This window comes from Perca flavescens, chromosome 12 (genome assembly GCF_004354835.1).
Source record: "Perca flavescens isolate YP-PL-M2 chromosome 12, PFLA_1.0, whole genome shotgun sequence".
Taxonomy (NCBI): domain Eukaryota; kingdom Metazoa; phylum Chordata; class Actinopteri; order Perciformes; family Percidae; genus Perca; species Perca flavescens.
This window is the reverse complement of record NC_041342.1, coordinates 14,977,063-14,997,987: the sequence shown is the minus strand read 5'-3', so window position 1 is coordinate 14,997,987 and position 20,925 is coordinate 14,977,063. Positions and strand designations below refer to the sequence as shown.

At 40.9% G+C, this 20,925-nt stretch overlaps 1 protein-coding gene across 1 annotated transcript in view; it reads right to left on the bottom strand.

Moving 5' to 3' along the window:
- LOC114565421 (tensin-3) overlaps positions 1–20,925 on the bottom strand; it is a 34,015-nt gene that overhangs the window by 8,700 nt on the left and 4,390 nt on the right. The window contains exons 2-15 of the mRNA XM_028593457.1: positions 17,150–17,317; positions 16,854–16,904; positions 16,472–16,594; positions 15,955–16,019; positions 14,833–14,916; positions 13,528–13,640; positions 12,977–13,037; positions 12,727–12,802; positions 12,512–12,641; positions 12,197–12,262; positions 10,093–10,194; positions 4,518–5,720; positions 273–430; positions 36–168 (exon numbers count right to left, since the gene is read on the bottom strand). Coding sequence (XP_028449258.1) covers positions 36–168; positions 273–430; positions 4,518–5,720; positions 10,093–10,194; positions 12,197–12,262; positions 12,512–12,641; positions 12,727–12,802; positions 12,977–13,037; positions 13,528–13,640; positions 14,833–14,916; positions 15,955–16,019; positions 16,472–16,594; positions 16,854–16,904; positions 17,150–17,299 — 2,515 coding nt within the window. The 5' untranslated portion in view covers positions 17,300–17,317. The remainder of the gene's footprint in view (positions 1–35; positions 169–272; positions 431–4,517; positions 5,721–10,092; positions 10,195–12,196; positions 12,263–12,511; positions 12,642–12,726; positions 12,803–12,976; positions 13,038–13,527; positions 13,641–14,832; positions 14,917–15,954; positions 16,020–16,471; positions 16,595–16,853; positions 16,905–17,149; positions 17,318–20,925) is intronic.

Below are 20,925 nucleotides of genomic sequence, written 5' to 3'. Positions count from 1 at the left end.
AATGACAACAGACACAGGAAACATACAGTACTTACCATAAGGTGTTGGTGGAGAGATGGGGAAGGCGGGAGTGGGTGGAGTCATGTCACTCCCGGCCTCAACCCCACTGTCCATGTCTGGGCCCTGGGCCCTGTAGTCAACACTGTCTGTCCTGTACAACAAGGGGTGCTGTAACAAACAACAAACGCATACATGTAACCAACCGTACAGAATAGAATTATTCATGAAGGGGAAAAGAGCCATTATACAACGTGTAGACATGCTGTATTTACCTGAGACTGTGACACAGAGGGGGAGTATGTCCGCTGACCCCTGTACTCCTCTGTCCCCCCCCACCCTGAGTTACAGAAGCCTGGATGATCCGTGACATCACTTCCTTGGTGACTCAGACTCCGTGTGACACCCACCCGTCCCTCACTGGACTGGACAGCTGGATACACACAGGTAGACAGCAGCAAGCAGGTCATTCAATGTTAACAGATTCACAGGCCTCACTGATTTCAAGGAAGTAAAGTACATAACACTGAAAGAAAAAATAACAGCGCTTTAACCTTTGATACCTTTTAGGAAAGTATTCAGCAAAATGTTTTTTTCCCCAACACTGCATCTTCTTCTAGTCAAGGTACTATTAAAATGTCTGTCTACTCTGAAATTAAGGCATAATAGGGTTTGGCAATATGGTTAAAAAACATATCACACTACTAATAATGGCATGTATCACACAATGTCAAAAGTCACATGTAAGTACATAAAGCTGATGTTCAAAGCAATTAAATGTGTTCCACTATACTTATATTAGTGAGATATATATATATATATACACACACACACATTAGTATGTGTAATTCAACAAAACTTTGAGGTACGGTAACATATAATTGACAAGATCATATCATCCTAACATGATTCAGCTGAATTCATTAAATTATAATTCTGATTTATTGTACTATACTAAATTCAACTATGTATTCTAACAATCACACAGATGTCAATTCAATTCATGTTATTGTAGACTCGGTCAAATGTCTGGGATTGATAACATTTGAATTTAGTCTGTCCAAGTGACATCACCACACTGCTACTGGTGGGTGTACTGCCAATAGTCATGTTTTGAGAGGACAGCTGAGGAATGCCAGGCTGGTGTGCTGGAGGGTGTGGAGTGTGTGTGTGTGTGTGTGTGGGGGGGGGGTCAATGTTGTGACTACTAGTGATGAGTGCTGCCACTCATCACTAGGGTGTTAATTTAAGCCCTCCCAGCAGGCTCCGACCTCTCAGCCCTGAAGAATGCTAAAGGTGCAGGAGTACTAATGCCGGGGATCATTACTCACTTTGTCTGGATGACACAGACAGTGGCATACGTGCTTGTCAAGGGTTTCTCTGTGCATGCATCACACATTTTTATTTTTTATTTTTTTTATCTTCAATTATATACATCAGTGTACAGGATTTCATTCAAGGGGTATGAGGAACAGTCCTGGAGACAGGTTAGCATGGATCTGAATGGTGGAGACAAATTATCTTTCTCTGGAATGACTTACTTTCAGTGCCATCATTGCTGTAACCTAATATATCCTCAAGAGTTGGGTTGGGCAGTATCAGGATAAATACATACAATAGAGATTTGGCTAATTCCACTGAGGTGGCTCTCCTTAAAAGTTCTTAGTTGTGTCCGGCCGTTGCAAATCAATGAGCAGGACTGCTTCAAGGCAATATTGACTTTACAGCACTTTAATTTAATTAACAACTCCTTAAATGTGTCAGGTATTTCATTCATTGGATTCTCCCAAAACTCTCCCATCTGGCTATTTTAGCTATAAAAGATTTTATGATTTTTCAGAAAATGTACTTCAGCATGATATAGCCTAGTGATAAAAAAAGTATATAATATATTATAAGATTGTATCCATATTGCTCATCCCTACTAAAGAGAGATCTTATACTGGGACATTCATTTGATCTAACATCATAATAAAACCACAATAACTTATCAAGTCAATTATATGGTTATTAACATAAGCAATGGCTGCAGGTGCATTTTACAAACACATTGTATTAATGGGTCTAGTGCCATAATGTTGTTTGATCAAACGCACGGTAACTGTTAATATCAAAATATAATAAAAAATATAATTAAAATGGTACTGCCTTCTAAAAGCCATGAAGTTACTGGAGATGTAAGAGTACAAAGTATTTTGCGATGCACAACATTTCTCCTGCAAGCTTTACTTTAGCCTCAGATGGAGAGGACCCCCAACCTTCCTGAGTTTTTTCACCTCTCATCAGTTGCTGTATGTCAGCCCCAGTCCACTTTACACAACATAAATACTATAAGCTCACTCTTCCATCTCCTCTTTTTTTTTTTACTGTGAAAACAATAACAACATAGAGCTGTGGTGCAATCATGTGATGAGAACAAGCAGAAAAAGCATGACTGGTCTAGTTACATGGATACTGGAAGCAAATATAAGCCAAAAAGCACTTTTATAGCTTGAATTGCTTTCAACAGTCAACATGAATCATTCATTAATATAACTTAACCAGCCTTCTTTTATGATAAATAACATTTGCTCCAACTTCATGTTACAACACAGCTGGGCAGAATGACTCTGAGCCATGAATAATGTCACCAATGCAAATAGATAAAGCCCACTTAAAAACAATCCATTACTTCCTACAAGTTATTTGCAAATTAGCAAAAGTTATAGCCTTTGGCATTTGTTTCTTGGAATGACACTTCTGTGTAGTTGATATGCACAGACAGGTATGACTTTGGATTGGAATGGAAAAAACATTGCCTCAGGCCTCACTTGTTCCTCTCTTGGAAATTCTTCAGGCCTCCCCATATTGTGCCTCGCTGCAACCACATGCTGGAGTGTGATTCACGCATTGCTAAAACCCAAACAGCTTTCTGCGTTTTCTCTGCCTCACTGGTTTTCAGCTAAAGAAAGAAAAAGAGATCCATTGCACCTAGTGTGACTTTCTCAAGTCAATGGTACCAAACTTGATAACCTGTCAGGGTGAGCTAAATTTGATATAAACCTTTTAATCTTTGCAGCATGGGAAAGAAAGGAATTTTGTAATCTTTCTATAAATATTGTTGGTAGAAGCAGACGTACACTGAAACACATTCTGCATATTCTTTTGCAGTGTTTTAAGATCATAGACTGCCTCCATGAATATCCTCCTAGGATCTGTCCTGGGATCATTTTCAACATGAACAAAGTGGAAATAACTTTGGTGGATATCTACTGTAGAGTCACTACGTTGTATTACCTCTGTCTGCAAAACAAACCGAACGACAGTCAAAAGAAGAGACAGTTGAAGATTACAGTAACATATCATTGATAAGAAATTAAAAGAAATGAGTCTGGACAGATGGAAATGTGTGGAACATGATACAAAAATATGGAGAGCAATTATTAGAGATGATTCAAATTAAATATGAAAGACATTGTGTGTGTGTGTGTGTGTGTGTGTGTGTGTGTGTGTGTGTGTGTGTGTGTGTGTGTGTGTGTGTGTGTGTGTGTGTGTGTGTGTGTGTGTGTGTGTGTGTGTGTGTTTTAGGGCTGTGCAATAAATTGAAATTTTAAATCGCAATCACAATGTCCGCTCCTAATGATCACAAAAACAGAGTAATCGAGAAAAACGATTATTTAGCACATTATGTTTTGCAGATAAACTCCTATTTTGTCTTGTGTTCTGAATGGGGGAAAATGGGAAAACTTAAGGGCAATTTCACAGTTGTAGGTGTTTTCACTGTCGATTTGTTTAACTGTTTAAGTTCAATAAATGCAACATCTTTTCAAACGTCAATAAGTAATCGTGTTAAATAATCGTGATTTCAATATTGACAAAAATAATCGTGATTTTGATTTTTTTTCCATAATCAAGCAGCCCTAGTGTGTTCTATGTAATGCTTAACACTTTTTCTACACAACAATAAGCAGTGGGAAGGTCTGAGGGAAACATAAGGTTAAGGACTTTGATTTTGTAAATATCTGTATTCATCATGCAATCTCTATAATCAAACACTGAGAGACGGCAATGTTCAGAGGTCGATGACAGCTGCTCTCCCTCTCTTGATGTACGGTCCTGATCCTCTACTCAGATAGCTATACAGACAAGTCTGGACGGCGCTCTTCCCTCAGATTCATACTGAAAACATCTGAAAACCTGGCAACTACCCTGCTATTTCTGCCACTAAAACATGCAAGGTGGGAGAGGGAGGAGGAGGAGGAGGAGGAGAAGGAGGAGTGCTTTGTTAAGTTAACTCTGTAGTGAAGGGAGAAGAAAAGATGATATTCTTGGAGAGGAACAACTGTCTATTTATAAATATTCCTAGCATGTTAATTAAAGTTGTTTTATTACTTATGTCTTTGCCATATTTATCAGACATTTCTGGCAAAACAACTTCTCTGGTTTCATAATGACTGTCACACATTTCTTTTCACAAACTCACTTCCAGACCACACTTCATCACCACCACCACACCCAGACTGACTAACTGTTAGACTTACCTGTCTGCTGTGTGTTTTTCAGGGTCGCTGCGTTATTATCGTTGAATCGGAGATTGATGCCGTACGAGCATTTGGAGACTGAGCCGTTCACGTGCGTCCCGCCGTTCCTCTTAATGGAGCTGCTGTGGCTCGAAACTGGCGCGAATGTGGGATCCAGGTCCATGATCAGCTGGTTGAGCTGGTCGATGGAGTTGTCAATGTCCATCGTGAGAGATTTGAACTCCTCGTCACGTTTGTTGTTGTTGTTATTGTTCATGGTTGCCTGTTCTTTGTGTGGCGCTGTGTTTCTCAGAGCATCTGTCGTCATGTCCCTGCTAGGGCCCTGTGGCTCAGTAAGCAGGCCTGCTTTGGGTGAACTGCTCCCTTGCTTGTTCCCTGGGTATCTTTCTGTCTCGTTTCCATCCTCTGCCATGTAGATAAACTGTTGTGCAGCAACCATCTGCTGCTGGCGAACCCAGGACTGTGTGGAATAGCTTCCCTGTCTGTAGACGTGCTGCTTGGGCATGGGAGCACTGCTGGGATTAGCAGATGCCACAGAGTTGCTCCTGGAGCTCAGACAGCCCCTTCTCGCCTCAGCATAGGCTCTCTCATACTCCTCCATAGGAGGGGGTGCAGGGTGGTGGAGGTGGTGTTGGCTCTGGCTTTGCTGCTCCTCTCCCCCGGGACTCCCAAAGCCATCTGACAGCAGAGAGTTCTGGCTGCTCTTGTGGCAGGAGGACGACAAGGTCCCTAAGCTGTCCACACTGTGCAGATCGTGACCTGTAATGACCTCATCATCCAGGATGTCCGTTTCCCTCTCTCGGGGTCTGGGGTCTCCGTTGATGTGCACTTGCGCTGGGACTATCTGCTGGATGCCCACTATGGGGCCTTGATCACCCATCTCCCTCAGTGAGGGGTCCTCAAGACCAAAGCCACTTAAAAGACGCTTCAACTGGACCTTTTCCTGCTGGCTGGGGCCCTGGTTAGCCCTGATGGTGGTGGTGGTGGTCGTGGTGGTTGGGGTGGGGACAGGTGTGGGTCTATCAGCCCACAGAGAAGTGCTAGACAGGCCCGAGTCGCTGCTGACAGAGAGGGCGTGGTCGCTGTGGTCAGGGCTGGAGGTGGCGGAGGTTGTGCGGGCCCCTCTGCCCAGTGTCGCTTCTCCTCCGCTGGGGCTCCTCTTGTTAGCCGCTTTGTCCTGGGTTAGGCCTTGAGATCGTGGCGCTGCAAAATAGAAGAGATGCAGCGCTTCATACGGTCAGCTGGTATGGGCACACGTACACACAGAGAAACACAGACAGCAGAGACTCACGCAGACGAACACAAATGGCACAACGCCACAGACAGGACTCTGTTAACATGCACAGTCATGTCAGCTCACAACCTCCATCATTTAGAATCGGTTACAGACAAAGCTCAACACTTGACTCACCTGACAAACACAACATTCCAGCCAACATAAAGCAAACATCCAACTACAAATAACTAGGACATTCATACATTGACAGAACAAATATATGTGAAAATAAATATATGTGATAACAAGTGAAACGCCTCATTAGATGTGTCAGAAAAACAAATCCCTAGTAGAATCACCAAAATTATTCAAATCCTTTGTTCTGATTTGAGTTTATTTCAAGCAAAGATATTCCGCTCATTTTGCCATAACAGCTTCCACCTTGCCACAAGGTGAACTGCCAAGGTGCTAGTGTATGCAGCGTCTACAGCAGACAAAGGTGTTCCTCATGCTCACGTTATATAATAGTTGTTAAGTCTTCCGTATGGCGCTACAAGAGGATCTTCAGAGTCTGACCCCTGCATTCCTCACCCAGCTGTGCTTAAGGCCACTCTACTCCCTCTCGCCTGCCCCTTGGCCCCCAGCATATGTCCAAACAACCTCCTTAATCCTCAGAAGTTAAAGCCATATCACAGTCATTTTGCGAGGCAGAGTCAAATCCATCACAAAAGAAAACAGCAAGAATCTAGTTTACCTAGACTTACGCAAAATGATGGCTCGAGAAGAAGTGCGTGTGAGCAGCGTTGCCAAATGTGCCAAAAGTACCAAACTTGCTGTTTCACTGTCACTCTCTCCTTAACAAAAGAGAGCTCGAACATGACTCCTACAATCTGCCGCCTTAAGTACTTGCCTTTCAGTCAAACCATGACTGGAGGATCTGAATACCAGAAACGCATGATAAAAAGCTCCCCCTACTCCTCTTCTGCAAAAGTTTCTGTATGTATAGCTAGCCCCCCCTGGCTCACACAAACACGCCAGAGGAACCTGCATATGGCCTTGAGCAGCCTTGGCTCAGGCCAGTTCCGCCGGGAGTTTTCCAACAAATCCCTCTCGTAACAATTCTTCTGGCAAGGTGCAATCAGGTTCTAGGATGGATGTTTCCCCTTTCTCTCAATGCTGGCCATCTTTCTCTCTCTCTGTCACCCCTGTCATCGTCCTGCCTCCCTTTTCTTTTCCCTCCCCCTCATGGCCGCCCATCTGTCTCAAGAAGAAGAAAAAAATCTCTTACCTTCGCAGCCACTAGCAGGTAAGCACACAAGACAATCCCAGTCTCCGGTAAAACAAAACTTGTAGAGAAGACACAACGGAGACCCAAGAGAGCAGACATGGCTTTCAACCAGCAGATAATGGTCAGGGTCAAAACGAGAGTGTATGAATATGTTGGCCCCTGCTTTCTTTCTCTGTTGAGAAGGTGAGAGTGTGTGCACTCCACACAAGGGGGGGGACCTTGAGATCTCCAAATAAGGGCAGAGGAATGTAAACAAGTGAGGCGGGGTTTCAGGAGGGAGGCAGGCTGGAGGAAAGCAGTAACCCGACCTCTTGCCCTGCATTAGGGGGACTACCCCACTGGGGAGAGAGGGGGGGGAAAAAAAGAGGGAAAGAAAGAGAGAGAGGGCGGCCCAGAGAGGATCAGAGAAAGAAAACAACATTCCTGCAGCTCCAGATTTTTTTACTCTCTAAAAAGACACTTTTTCTTTAAAGCAATCCTTGCCTTCTACTTGGAGTTCTGAAAAGCACAAAGCCACGTTGTTTTTCTCTCACTCTTGTGTGTCATGAAATTGCATGCCTGCTCTCCTCAAGAACAATATCGGCACAAAACAGATGTTCCCTAAACTCAATTATGGGGTTCAACAATTGTTTTAAAAACTGTTTTACCTATCAGGATTAACACTGACTTTAACAAACCCATGAATGGTTAACCAAGTATGTTCTTTGCTTAAGAAAATCATATAAACCATTTATATCTAGCATTCATCATGTTGGTTGTTGTGGTATGGTCAGTCCCTGAATAATCCACCAATTACAGTGCAGAGAGCAGCAAAACCAGAACCGTTCGTCAAGCTGCTCTAGTGTCGCGGGAGGAGGTCGGGTTGTGTATGGATATGCAATTACCCAACCCTTTCCATTCCTTCTGAGTTACTACCATCCTGCACCTCCTAAATGCCAAAACTGTGAGTCGAAAGCATAATGATGATCATCATCATCCTTATTTTCTTCCGCCCAAGCTTCTACAATGTGTAGATGACAGCCCTCTGTGTACAATTTGTACAGAACATGCTGTACAGAAAATGTAAGAAAAAAAAACAGCATTATGAAAGAGTTAAATTAACATTTTCTCTCTAACCCCTAGTGGTATTATACAATGCAGACAGATTTGAGATATCCATCACTGAGAATTCCGCCTCTAAAATGCCGTGAAGGTGAATAAACATTGAAAAACTACATTTTAAAACATTCCACAGCAATATTACCTTGCAAAAACAACTTCTCAGTTACTCTACGTGGTCCATAGACTTTGCTGATTTCTCTTTTTACAGCTTCGATACTTCTTTGCAACTTTTTTTAAAATTGATATTTTCAAGAAAAGTGTATGGTATGAAATGGGCAAGACAATACAATACTCTCAATTGCAGCCCAGTCATTCTTGGTTAGAGGATTTACCTGCAGCCGTTAAGTGTTTTAAAGAGTCATCTTGTGTCACAAATGAATCCGGGATTTTGCTCAGGTGTAACAAAAGAGCAACCAACTTGAATTCCAAGTATTTATTATCTCTTTGACCTATTGCCAAATGAAAAAAAGCCAAGGAAGTATGAGCATGAGCCATCAAATATATAAGTCTGATAAACTCTCATTTCAGTGCAGTCAGCAGCTGTAAGCCAAGGTACACTAAAGACAACAGCCTACTTTGACAGTAAACCAAAGTAACCAACCTTTCTGGAAAAAACTATCTTTTAAAATTCAACTCTTCATTCACACATGGGGATAAGCACACACTCTCACTGGTGATTGGCAAAAAGCTATTGAAGTAAATTAGGTTTTCTTTTCACAACCTTAGCACTACAGTGGCAAATGTTTTTCAGACTTCCTCCTCCTGACCAACCTCTGAGTGACAGCCTTTCAGAGTCAAACTGGGCCTGCCAGAGAACTGGTGGTAAGAAGATGCAGAATTCCAACAAAGCTCCCAGTCTCCTGTCTCCGATGTAGTGTTTACATGAGAAAGCAAGGCTGTAAATATCCCACATGAATGCTTTGGAATCAAGGCAGGAGAAAAAAATGCTCCTTTGTTAATGTCTTTGCTTTGCTTTGATGGATTCTTAAATTTGAGTGTTTTGCTCTTTCATTGCATTCCCAGAGGAGTGCATACAATTATATATGGACTTGTTGGGGTATTTTAAATGAAAATAAAAAAAAACCGGCAGCTCATTTTCATTAAGCTGAACTTAGCTTATAAAAACACTCTGGGAAAGGGAGGATCTGTGTTTTAATGCGGAATAGAGCAACAACCTCCCAGAATAGAGCAACGTGGTTGTTGTGAATTCTGCGGTTGAGTGGAGAGCAGCTAGGACGGGACGCCCCGACAGGGTGGCTCTGAGTCGCAGTCCATGTGTGTCTGTGCAGGCGCTAGTGAGAGTGTGTATGTGTGCGTTTGTGTGTGGGATGGTTAAAGCATGCCTATTCATTTCAAGAAACAACAAAATCTCTTGAGAACTAATTGCTCTTCCTCTGAACCCAGTATTTCCTACGTACAACAACAATCCTCCCTATCCTTCACACAGAAACAACGCTGCTTGTCATGCCTATCGTACTGCAACCTAAAAGGTACATTTCAGTTTTCTTTTCCTTTCCACGCCATAATAAAAGTCTTGTTTCCACAGGGCCTGGCTGCCTGGGTTTTAAGTCCCACTAATGAGTAATAACTCCTGTTAGCAATGCTATGCAACATAAACCAAGTTAGTGGTGACTGTGTTTGCATGTTAATGCAATCACACTGCAGTCCCTTAATAACATGGAGCAGAGGACCTGTCACGCTGGGTTAATTCCCCGAGGAAAAAAAGTGTGTGTGTGTGTGTGTGTGTGTGTGTGTGTGTGAAACAGAGAGAACACCGGAAAAGTAACAGAGAGAGGAAAGCGGGGGGAACTCCATTTCATGTCTAAATAACACCCTACTCATACTTCTTCCATTCATAAAACAGTCACTGGTATTTTCACTCAGGTAGAGCCTGATTCATTACGCAGACCTTGGCATTGTTATAAAGTCTTGTGAGTCATGTAGTGACTAATGTAGCGTAATTACTGTACCTTCACCATCACAGATGTTCTGGTAGGAGTCCCAGCGGATTAGTGGATCTGCTGTGTTGTAGTCCACAATAACATCCGCCCCATTTTGCCACCTGTCAGCACCTGGACCCAAAAATAACATTCATATTGTTGATACTGTATCAAGGTATTTTTTCTTTACCACACAGTGAGTAGCATAAAATACTATTCATCATAATGTTATTTTAACGTCTGTTATGGCTCGAGGGAGGACAAAGAAGGATCTGTCTTAGCAGGACATTTTTGTGTAAATATTTAGGGATGGGCAATAATTTAATATTAAAAGGTCCCATGACATGGTGCTCTTTGGATGCTTTTATATAGGCCAAAGTGGTCCCCTAATACTGTATCTGAAGTCTCTTTCCCGAAATTCAGCCTTGGTGCAGAATTACAGCCACTAGAGCCAGTCCCACAATGAGCTTTCCTTAGTATGTGCTATTTCTGTGTCTGTAGCTATTGAGGAGGAGAGAGGTTGGAGCAAGGTGGAGGGTGGGGGTGTGGCCTTGACCAACTGCCACTTTGCTTGTTTGCAAGCCATGATGTCTCTCTCTCATGGGTGGGCCAAATTCTCTGGGCGGGCAAAGCAGAGAAAGAGGAGGTAATCTTGCTCCTTATGACCTCATAAGTCATCATAGATATATCATAGATCAATATCATAGATATATCATAGATCAATATCATAGATCAATATCATAGATCAATATCATAGATCAATATCATAGATTCCAGATCAGCCCATCTGAGCTTTCATTTTCTCAAAAGGCAGAGCAGGATAACCAGGGCTCGGTTTACACCTATCGCCATTTCTAGCCACTGGGGGACCATAGGCAGGCTGGGGGAACTCATATTAATGTTAAAAAAACTCATAAGATGAAATGATCATGCCATTGGACCTTTAAGAGCTTTTACTGGAATTGTATCACTATGGTAGATTTGAAGCATTACTCAGTCCTCAATATATTTATTATCCACAAATCTTATTATTCAAACAAAACTATAAAAATAAATCAGTATTTCCTTCCTTTTACTAGATGGTTCAGGTATAGAAGCCGTTAAAAAAGGAATAGTTTAACATTTTGGGAAATGCGCTCATTCGCTTTCTTGCTGAAAGTGAGATGAGAAGTTCAATACTGCTGAAATGTTAGTATGCTAAATATAATGCGACAGCGAGCAGACAGTTAGCTTAGTTTAGCATAAAGACCGGAAACTGCTAGTCTGGCTTTGTCTAAAGGTAAAACATCAATTGTCGTTTTTACACTTTTGTTTTATGAAGGATTAAACCGGATATAGTGAGTTTTAGAGGTGGTGGTACATTTTAGGCCTTTAATTCCACAGGACAGATGAAGATATGAAAGGGGAGAGAGAAGGGGAATGACATGCAGCAAAGGGCCGTAGGTCAGAGTCAAACCCTCGGCCTCTGCGTCGAGGAGTAAACCTCTATATGTGCGCCTGCTCTACCAACAGAGCTAACCCGGCCACAGAGTTTCTTTATCTTTGGACAGAGCCAGGCTAGCTACCCAATTTCATTCTTCATGCAAAGCTAAGCTAACTGTTGATATCAATCTTTTCATTTAACTCTCTGCAAGAAAGTGAATACATTTTTTTTTATTATTATCTATTTATTTGTATCTATTATAATAAAATAGCCTCAGCATATCATGGTATAATAACAACAAATGAAGTCCAAGTTGTATTGAAGGTTTGACTTTCACCCATGATGCTATGGATTGCAATGTCATTGTTGGGGGACAACAATATCACCCTTGCCAGAATATTTTAATTATGCTACAGCAATAGTAAGCAAATACATACAGCACATACACACAGATCTACACAACATCCCACTCCTGTGGGGCTCTGGGGCAGCACATGCTGTGTTTCTTTACCTCTCTGTCAGCACACACTTCACACTACATTTCCCCTCTGCAGCATTCCACATCCCTTCTCACCATGGGGCAGAGGGGGAGGAACGGAGCCCAGGACAACACGGAGGGGAAAATGGAGAAAGCTTTGTGTCTGCTTTTCCAACTAGCTCTCCCAGTAGCAACTTTTTTTTTATAAAAACCCAGAAGAGTTAGGAATCTACCTGGAATCCTCTCTGGTCCCTCGGAGAACACCAGCTCCACTTTACCATAATCTGCAAATCTGGGATCTGGAATTTAAGCACACAGGAATGCCATTAGTGCGGCCATTCAGAGGTGGAAGGACAACTGGTGTTGTCTGTGAATAGGATTCTCTCAGTACACGTAAAATGTTTGGTAAAACAAGATTATTGGTCTCAAAGTGCCAAGTCTAAATTAAATCCAGACTGAGCCCCTGCAGATGCTGCGTGGAGCAGAGGAGTCGCCGTAAACTAGCCGAGGCAGGTTGAGACCTGCTCTCAGGGGATTTTCAGGTCTACCTTTGTTGGCAGTCTCCATGTCCTCTTTTTCAAACATCAGGTTGTAGCCCTGCACTGCTCCCGTGTGGAACTGTAACCGGAAAATAACTTCACGATCGGAAGTTATGTCACCCTTGTGATAGCATTTAATCTGCAAAAGAAAATACAAAAAATATTGTTATTACTACAATCAATACTGATGTCAGAAACTTTGAAAAGGCTTTTTTTTCCCCTACCATGATGTCTCCTTTTAGGAGCTGGGCAGGCTCCAGGGTAATGCATACACGGTCTCTGTGGCCTGGACCAATGTGACTGAAACAAAAACAACAGAGAAGTGATTTAAAGTGACTTTGGAAGCAATCGCAGATATTTACAGAAAGCACTAAGTCAGCATTAAAGTAAGTAAAATAAAGAGGATTTAATTTCATGTATTCCAATATTCTTGGAAGCAAACAAATTACTATACCACATGTAAAAGCTACTTACTAGATTCCAGATGAATACACTGCTTGCATTCCCTGGTAAACCTTGATGTAAGGACGACATACTGAAAAGAAAAAAGATACATTCTCAAATAAATAATAGTTAATAACATGGCATTAAGTAGCTTGTTAGGATAATATATTCATGAGTAGCTTCTCAGATTGTTTTGCTCACAGCAAGTGTAATAAGCAGTTGTTGAGAGAAAGGGATTTCAGCTCCACGATGTGACGAAGACCTGTGTCGTTTCAGTGAAATTAGTAAAAACAGCTATTTACATGCAAACATGGGAGTGAATTCCCATGGGTTTACTGGGAACTTACAAAGAAGTTCTTCTCTTCAGTTCTGTTTATGTAAGTGCCTCTATCTGTCTGAGCATGTGTGTGTGTGTGTTGGAAAAAAGAGAACGATATAAAGTACAGATAAGTCTCCATCTTGTTTACTGCTCCAGCTCTGATGTGGTTGTGTCTGGGTTCTTTTATGCCGTCATGGTGGCAGCCACTGTATATTCATTGGGAGTTGCAGCTGTGTATAGTGGTAAACAATATGAGTTTAACCTCCGGTGGCGTCGAAGTTTGGGATCCCATGAAGGATGACGCAGTGCAGGAACAAGGGTGAGGCATTGATCTTCATGGATCCACTTAGAAGACTGTTGAGGATCCAAACATACCTGACATGAAAGAACAGAGATGGATGTAAATAACACACAGGACTGACTATTGGAAGTAATTCCCACAAGCCAAAAAAATGCTAAATATCAAGGGTAGCACATGTTTTTTAGGACAATCCGAAATGTGTTAGATAGACTTATTTTTTTTTATTCAGATATTTACTGAACACAGCTTTGCAAATTATAGACTGTATTTTACTAAAGGCAACATTCTTAGACAACTGCTTGTGTTAAAGGGGTACTCCACAGCAAAAGAGATTGCTCATAATTAGTGCAACACAGGGCCGAGATAAACAGGCTTTGAATCCCTAGTGTGGGGGCAACTTCCACAGACACTGGATTCTATACTTCCCATAATGCAACTTGATGACATTTTTTCATTAGACCCTCCTTGCCTGGCAAATGTTCACATCTTTCAGACTAAAGCTTCAAGTGTGTAACTCCAACCTTGCATACAAAAAATGGTAATCTCCAAGCCAAACGGAGATAAACATTGTGACAACACTATGATATCACCAGGGTTATATTTCTCAGACTTAACAATAGTTTGCATTTTGGAAAATTACTCTTCTTCCCTATATAGTTAGCTGAGAAGATCTCTCATGTCTTTATGTTGAATGTGAAGCTAGGCAGCAGCCGGTTAGATTCATATTCTAGCAGCTAGCTGTGTTCCCCTTTTTCAGTTTCCATTTCCTTTAAATCAACATTTAAAATTTGAGAAGTTTGGCTTCTTTTATTAAATGATAAAAAGGGTTTTACAGCAAAACATGTTTATATTCCTCACAGCAAAGAATTACAAAAAGTACCGTCTTGGTTTTGGTACCGTAACTCAGATATCAAATCTGCATTGCCATAAAGACATTTTCATCTGCCATGTTGTAATTGCTAAAGGTTTACCTCAAATAAACTTGGAGTGACCAGAAAATTTAGAGGAACTGGAAGAAAAGAATTTGGAGAAACCAGTTCTATCTGAGAGCAATCAGTGTAAGCGATGAGGATTCACAGTGATACACAGCATTAGGATTACACCAAGTCACCATGGGGTCCCATTCTCATTACAATGATCCAAAATGACGGGCTTTTGGATCAGGCGGGTCTGGGACATGAATGTGTTTTCAGAGCACCAGTCAAACAACACATGGTTAGGAGCATGTTGCTATACAGAAGGGCGTGTTCAAGTTTTGGTTCTTACCGTTTCTGCGAAGGTGTCATCAGAGCTGAAACCTTATCATCGTAGTATTTCCTCATCGCAAAGCGGTCCAACGCCTGATCAGCACTTTGAGGGAGACAGTGAGACACATTAAACACTTTGGGTAATTATGACTCAAGAGAGAGATTACACTCTGTTGCACTATAATTGAATAGTGTTAACCCTAACTTAAATTAGGACAACACACACACACATGCATAAACATGCATAATGGACAAGAGTGAAAGTAAGCGGAGAGACAGGGGATTCCAGCAGAGAGGAAGAGAATGCCAGCCTTAAGTAAACAAGGAAGGGGAGAAGAGGACAGAGAGAGGCCAGAGTGTGTGCACAGCTCTGCTATTCAGACAGACCTAAAACCAACAGGCACTGGAGCCTTTTCACCACAGCTCTGTTTCTCTCTCGCAGACCCTCTCCCTCTGCCCCCTCCCATGAATCTATTCCATTGTAAATCTGCCTCATTGTTTTCCTATCTCTTTCTCTACTTCTTCTTGCCCTCTGTCTTTCACATTCGCCTTACCGACCCGGTCTTCCTCAGCGGGACGCAAACACTAAGGGGAGCGGAGTCGAAATCGAAGGCTGATGTGCGCTCATGCCACAATGACTGCTGTGTGAAGAGAGGATCTACATAGTAGTATAACACCAGGCCGCCTCTCCTAATGTTTGCTGCATTTCTTTACTTTAGGACTTACACAATGGTAAGAAAATTAGAAATCAGGTTCCTTCATGAATAGATTTCATGAAACTGACACTGTGGCCAGAAGCTATTACAGTAACTAGCTTGTTTCCAAGTTGATTCATGCAATTCAATACAGGGTGATTCATGGCTTAAATTGTGTGGTTTCCCTTTGAGTTTAGAAGAAGTGACTTTTCTTTGACTCCCTGTCTGATTCACCTTGACCCTGAATTAAAGCAGGTAAATAAATCCGCTGCGGTTAGGCAATGACATTTCTTGTGGTCTATGGAATAAGGCTTCATGAACTGTTGTGGGTTCTTGTTTCCGCCAACAGTGAGTGGGTGCACTCATGTTATAATAAATCCGGAATTCAGAGCAAACTATGGCATTTATAGTAAACCAACATGAAAATGTTACGCATTAGTGGTTACCTGGCAGATATGTCGGTGAAATGCACAAAGGATGAGATGACGACACCGATTCGACCCTTGCCACCCTGAAGAAACAAGAGAGGACAGAAGATGATTTACTACACACGCAGCAAAACTCTAAAGTTTTAAAAGGCACCAAAAACTTATTTTCTAAAGTGATGGGATCGTACATACTGTAAACACAGAATTCTCTGCCAAAGTTAGAAGATTATTGGTTATTTCACACAAATCTGTATCTCTGTATCTGTATCTTTGAAGCGGGCATGGCTTATTTAGAAAAGGGCAGTCACTTTTTTTTCCATCCACCAATTAGAACTGAGCTATTTTCGAATCAGAATATGATGTCATGAATACTCAATGTCATAGAGAAATACTTAAAATAAACTATGTTTTCAGGGGTTTAAACAACAAAAAAAGACTTGTGAAATGACAAAATAATTACAACGTTGGAGTAATTGCTTAATTATTAATGGAAAACTGAGACACAGCTGATACAACACAACCTGTAGATGCTCACCCTGCAGTGTATAACCACCACATGAAGGGGGTCAGCATTGAGCCAGCTCTCCATTGCCTTACAGATGGTGCAGATCTTATCCAGAGGCGGAGCATGCATGTCGGGCCAGCCTGTATCTAGAGTCTGAAAACACATTACTCACTGTAAACAGACACAGTAGAACTCTATACAGTTATCCAGTACCAATCAATATTATACTGTTTAATGTAGCTGGTTAGACAAAGCTGATCAAAGAGGCTGAACAGAGGTCTTTTGCCGTTGAAAAGAATTGTATTTATTTTCCAAACTGATGGATATTGATATATATACTCATCCTGCTACAACTTTTTATTATTAATTTGTGCTTATTTTATGTAGATGACACAATGTCACATAAACTTACCTTGGGGTTCATTTTAGTGAGATCATGTCTTTTCTCTGACAAGTTGATAATCTAAAGAGAACATACAAGACAGCCCATGACTTAAAATGTTGTCTCGAAGATTATTACATTATGCTTTAACACTGATTCTTACATCAGGTTGAGTGAACAATTAACTATGCACTCTGAGATCAATACTCTCATGTCAATATCCCATGAAAGCCCATTAGCCCTGACATCAATACGGTTTGGACTTTGACACTTCAGCTTTGACATTTCAAGGTGAGACAGCGAGCAGCACACAGACAAGCACTGACCAGGTAATTATCTGCATGCTTGGACTTGAGCATTCGTGTGACATCCTTCAGGTTGTGAGAGTAGATCTCCTCTGTGCACCCACGGGGGAAGGACACAGCGATGATGCGTTCTGTGATGTACGTCAGGTCGAGTTCATATCCCTCCTCCATCCTGAATCCTGGGGCTTACTGTTAAAAACATCAAAGCAGAGGCACAGGTGGCTCAGGCCCTTCAATAACCTCACACCATTCCCACTTAAAGCAGATGACTTTGCTCAAGTCAATATTTGATGGCCTAAAAAGGCCAAAGTCCTCAGCTTTAGTCATTGTTTCCAAGTTTGCTGCAGCTATCTTTAGAGAATGGCCTCTATTTCAGATTGTATGACAGAGGGTGTCTTGTTTGTGCAGAAACGATCAACAGTGTGAGTCACAAACACTGTAGAACTGTGAACAGGTTGAAACAAAACAATATATCAAGGGCTTTTAACATGAGAGATGAGTGCCACTTATCTCTACTTGCAAAGAAAGATACAGTGCAGTGGTATCAAAAATTGAACACCAGCAATCTAGTACCCAATGTCAGTCAGTCGGAGAAACAATGACAAAGACAAAAAAAAACTTTCAAAGAATTCCGGTTACAACCAGTTGCTGTAAATCCCTGAGTGATGGCGTGTCCCTGTGACCTCATTGCCATGCACTTCCTGCAGCGGTCTGGAGAGAGCCTGTCTCACCCCACCACATCCACAGACACAGGCCTTATTCTCTTATCTAGTCATCTATGTATGCTCTGCGTGTGTTGACTGCGGGCCTCACTAATAGTCGCTTAATCAATAAATCAAAACAAATGAACATTTTTAATTGAGTGAATGTGCCAAATATGTTTGTTGCTGTTTCCAGGTTATTCGTTGTGAGGATTTGCTGCTTCTCTGTTTTTTTTATATGATTGTCAAATTAATAAATTCTGGTATTTGGTCGAACAAAAGAAACAATTTAAAGTTGTTATATTAGGACGTAGGAAATTAAGACTGAGGTTTTAAACTATTAACTGACATTTAATGGAATACAAACATTTACTATTCTAAAAAGTATTTTTTTATCCTTGACAAAACCTGTCCAACAATGTTGGACTGATTTGCAAATATTGCATAATATATAATACAGCAATATAATACATATAAACATGTATTATATTGTTGTATTATATATTATTCTATATTATATTTTATGTTATTATATTGCTGTTCTATACTGTATATTATGTTATGGTATACTGTTTTATTACATTGCTGCATATACTATGTCTTACTTTATATCCATACAGACAAATAATATGATCAAGTATTGTTACGTGATCGTATATTATTCTGGTGTATGCTGTTATAGTGGATCATAATATTTTTATTACATATATATTATTATTACATACTGTATACTATACTTTGCGTACACTGTGGATACTGCTCTCCTTATAGTTTTGAGTTTAATTGCTCTTGCATAGTTCCTATTTTTTATTTCTATTTGTATTTCTTTTTTTAATCTACTTTAACGTTTATTTTTTTCATTTCATTTATTTATTTTATCAGTACTTATTATTGTACATTTTATAAATATATTAGATTATTGTCAATAAAGCAAACCAAACCAAATCCTACCTTTTGAGTGAGCCAGACTTAGGCTGTAGGTCAATGACTTAAAAAAACAACATTATACTCCTTTGGAGCCTTTTTAAGAGATAGCTGATCAATAGAGCTTGATATATGTTTCAGATTTCACACAAATGCAAGCACACACTCCCACAAACAGAAACACATTCCTTAAGCGGCCAAAGATATGATCATCCTTCTTAAATGACTCCAAATGTTTGTTGTGATTTAACGACCCACAGTCAAAAATGTGTCCGTCAATTAAGTCTGCAATGACTGCAGGCTACTGCCCAACACTTCGAAGGGGGCCAGAGAGGGAGCCATAAACCAGGGACAGTGCATGGCTTAAACCAACCCTCAGAGCGGAATGAAAGAGGCCATGTGTATGAAGAGGTCATCACTCGGGGAAACAGGGCTGGGTGTTTTGTGAGTGTGTGTGTGTTGGTAGAAGTGGTGGGAGCGGGGGGGAAGAGGTCCTCAGGGATTGTTGGAACTAATGGCGGGGTTAGTCTATTTCCCCCGAGACTCTAAGGAAAAACTGTTGACTAATGGGAAATTAATGAACAGGTCGGCCAGTACTTAGGCTCTGTGTCTCTTCAGGGCAGGGGCATGGGAAGAAGGCTTAGTAATGTTTTGGAAGTGTCAAAGTACTGCGCCAACTAGAGATGAGAAGGATATCTAACCAAACCATACCAAACCCAAAAACATAATCTTAAAAAAACGCGATTCACAGTATGTAAATGTAGTTTTTTCCATGTGATTGGAGTAGACATACAATTGAATCAATTTTTGGAATTTTATGAATCGATTTTGAATCGGTAGAGCTTGAAATCCAATACGAATGTGAATCATTTTTTTTTTGCACACCCCTATAATTTAGGTGTCTTTTTTTTTTAAGTTTGACACTGGGAAATACTAGGGCTGTCCTCGACTAAAGAAATTCTTAGTCAACTAACACTTATACAATTTTGTCGACTAATCGATTAGTTGATTTAATTGACAGAGCTGTGCGCTTTGAGAGGTGGTTAAGACTAGAAAAGCACAATATAAATGTAGTTAATTAACCATCTGTAAAACTGAGTTTCTCCACAATTAATCCTGCAAAAGCACCACTTTAAATCTTGTGTTTACCATAAATGTGCTTACAAGTTTCTTGGAAATGAGTAATTAAGCATGAATAAGCATAAAAAATGACTAATCGACTAAAGAAATCTTAGTCGACTAAGACGAAAACGACCGATTAGTCGACTAATCGACTAAGAGGTGGCAGCCCTAGGAAATACAATTATTAATTGGCTTTCTTGCCAAGAGTTAGATGAAAAGATTGTTACCACTCTCATGTCTGTGCTGTAAACATTAAGCTTAACGTTACTGCCAGTAGCCAGGTATCTTAGTTAGCATAAAGACTGGAAACAGCTAGCCTGGCTCTGTCCATACCTAGGTAACACCTCCCTACAAGCACACAGCTTAGCACGTTTAATACATACAAAAACCAAAGTACGGGGGGTTATGTGCTGGACTCTTTCTTGGTCATGTCTAGATGGTATGCCAAGAGTCTTACCAGATGGTTAAGGTTAGGCATGGACCTTGAATGGTTAAGGTTAGGAGCATAGTGCGATGGGCAGCGAGTGTCCCGCGAGTTTTCACAAATCTAAGGTTAACATCTGGAAACGACTCTCTTTCTTAGCCGGGCGCAGTAACTTCCTACTTAATTGCTTACGTCAAGAAATAGTCTGGCACGTGACCACTCCCTTTTTTTCCACTTTCGTTTTTGCATGTGCTATAGGCTGATTTTGCTGTTATCCCCCGTTTCCAGACTTTACGCTAAGCTAAGCTAAGTTAAGCTAAGCTAAACAACTGTTGGCTGTAGCTTTCTATGTAAAGGACAGAAATGAGTCTTCTAATCTAACTCTCTGCAAGAGAGTAAAAAAAGCTTAAAAAGTCAAACTATTAACTGACATAGGCTAACTATTTTCAAGGTAACTAAACAAAGAGAAATAAAGGTTTCAACCAACTCAAATAAAAACCCATAAAGATGCACAAAACGAGCCAACATAACATTTTAAAATAAATCGTAAATATTCTAAACATTATCGTGCAGTTGTCATGACGCATTCATGTGCAACGCTGCAGTAATCAACAACTTTTTTTTCT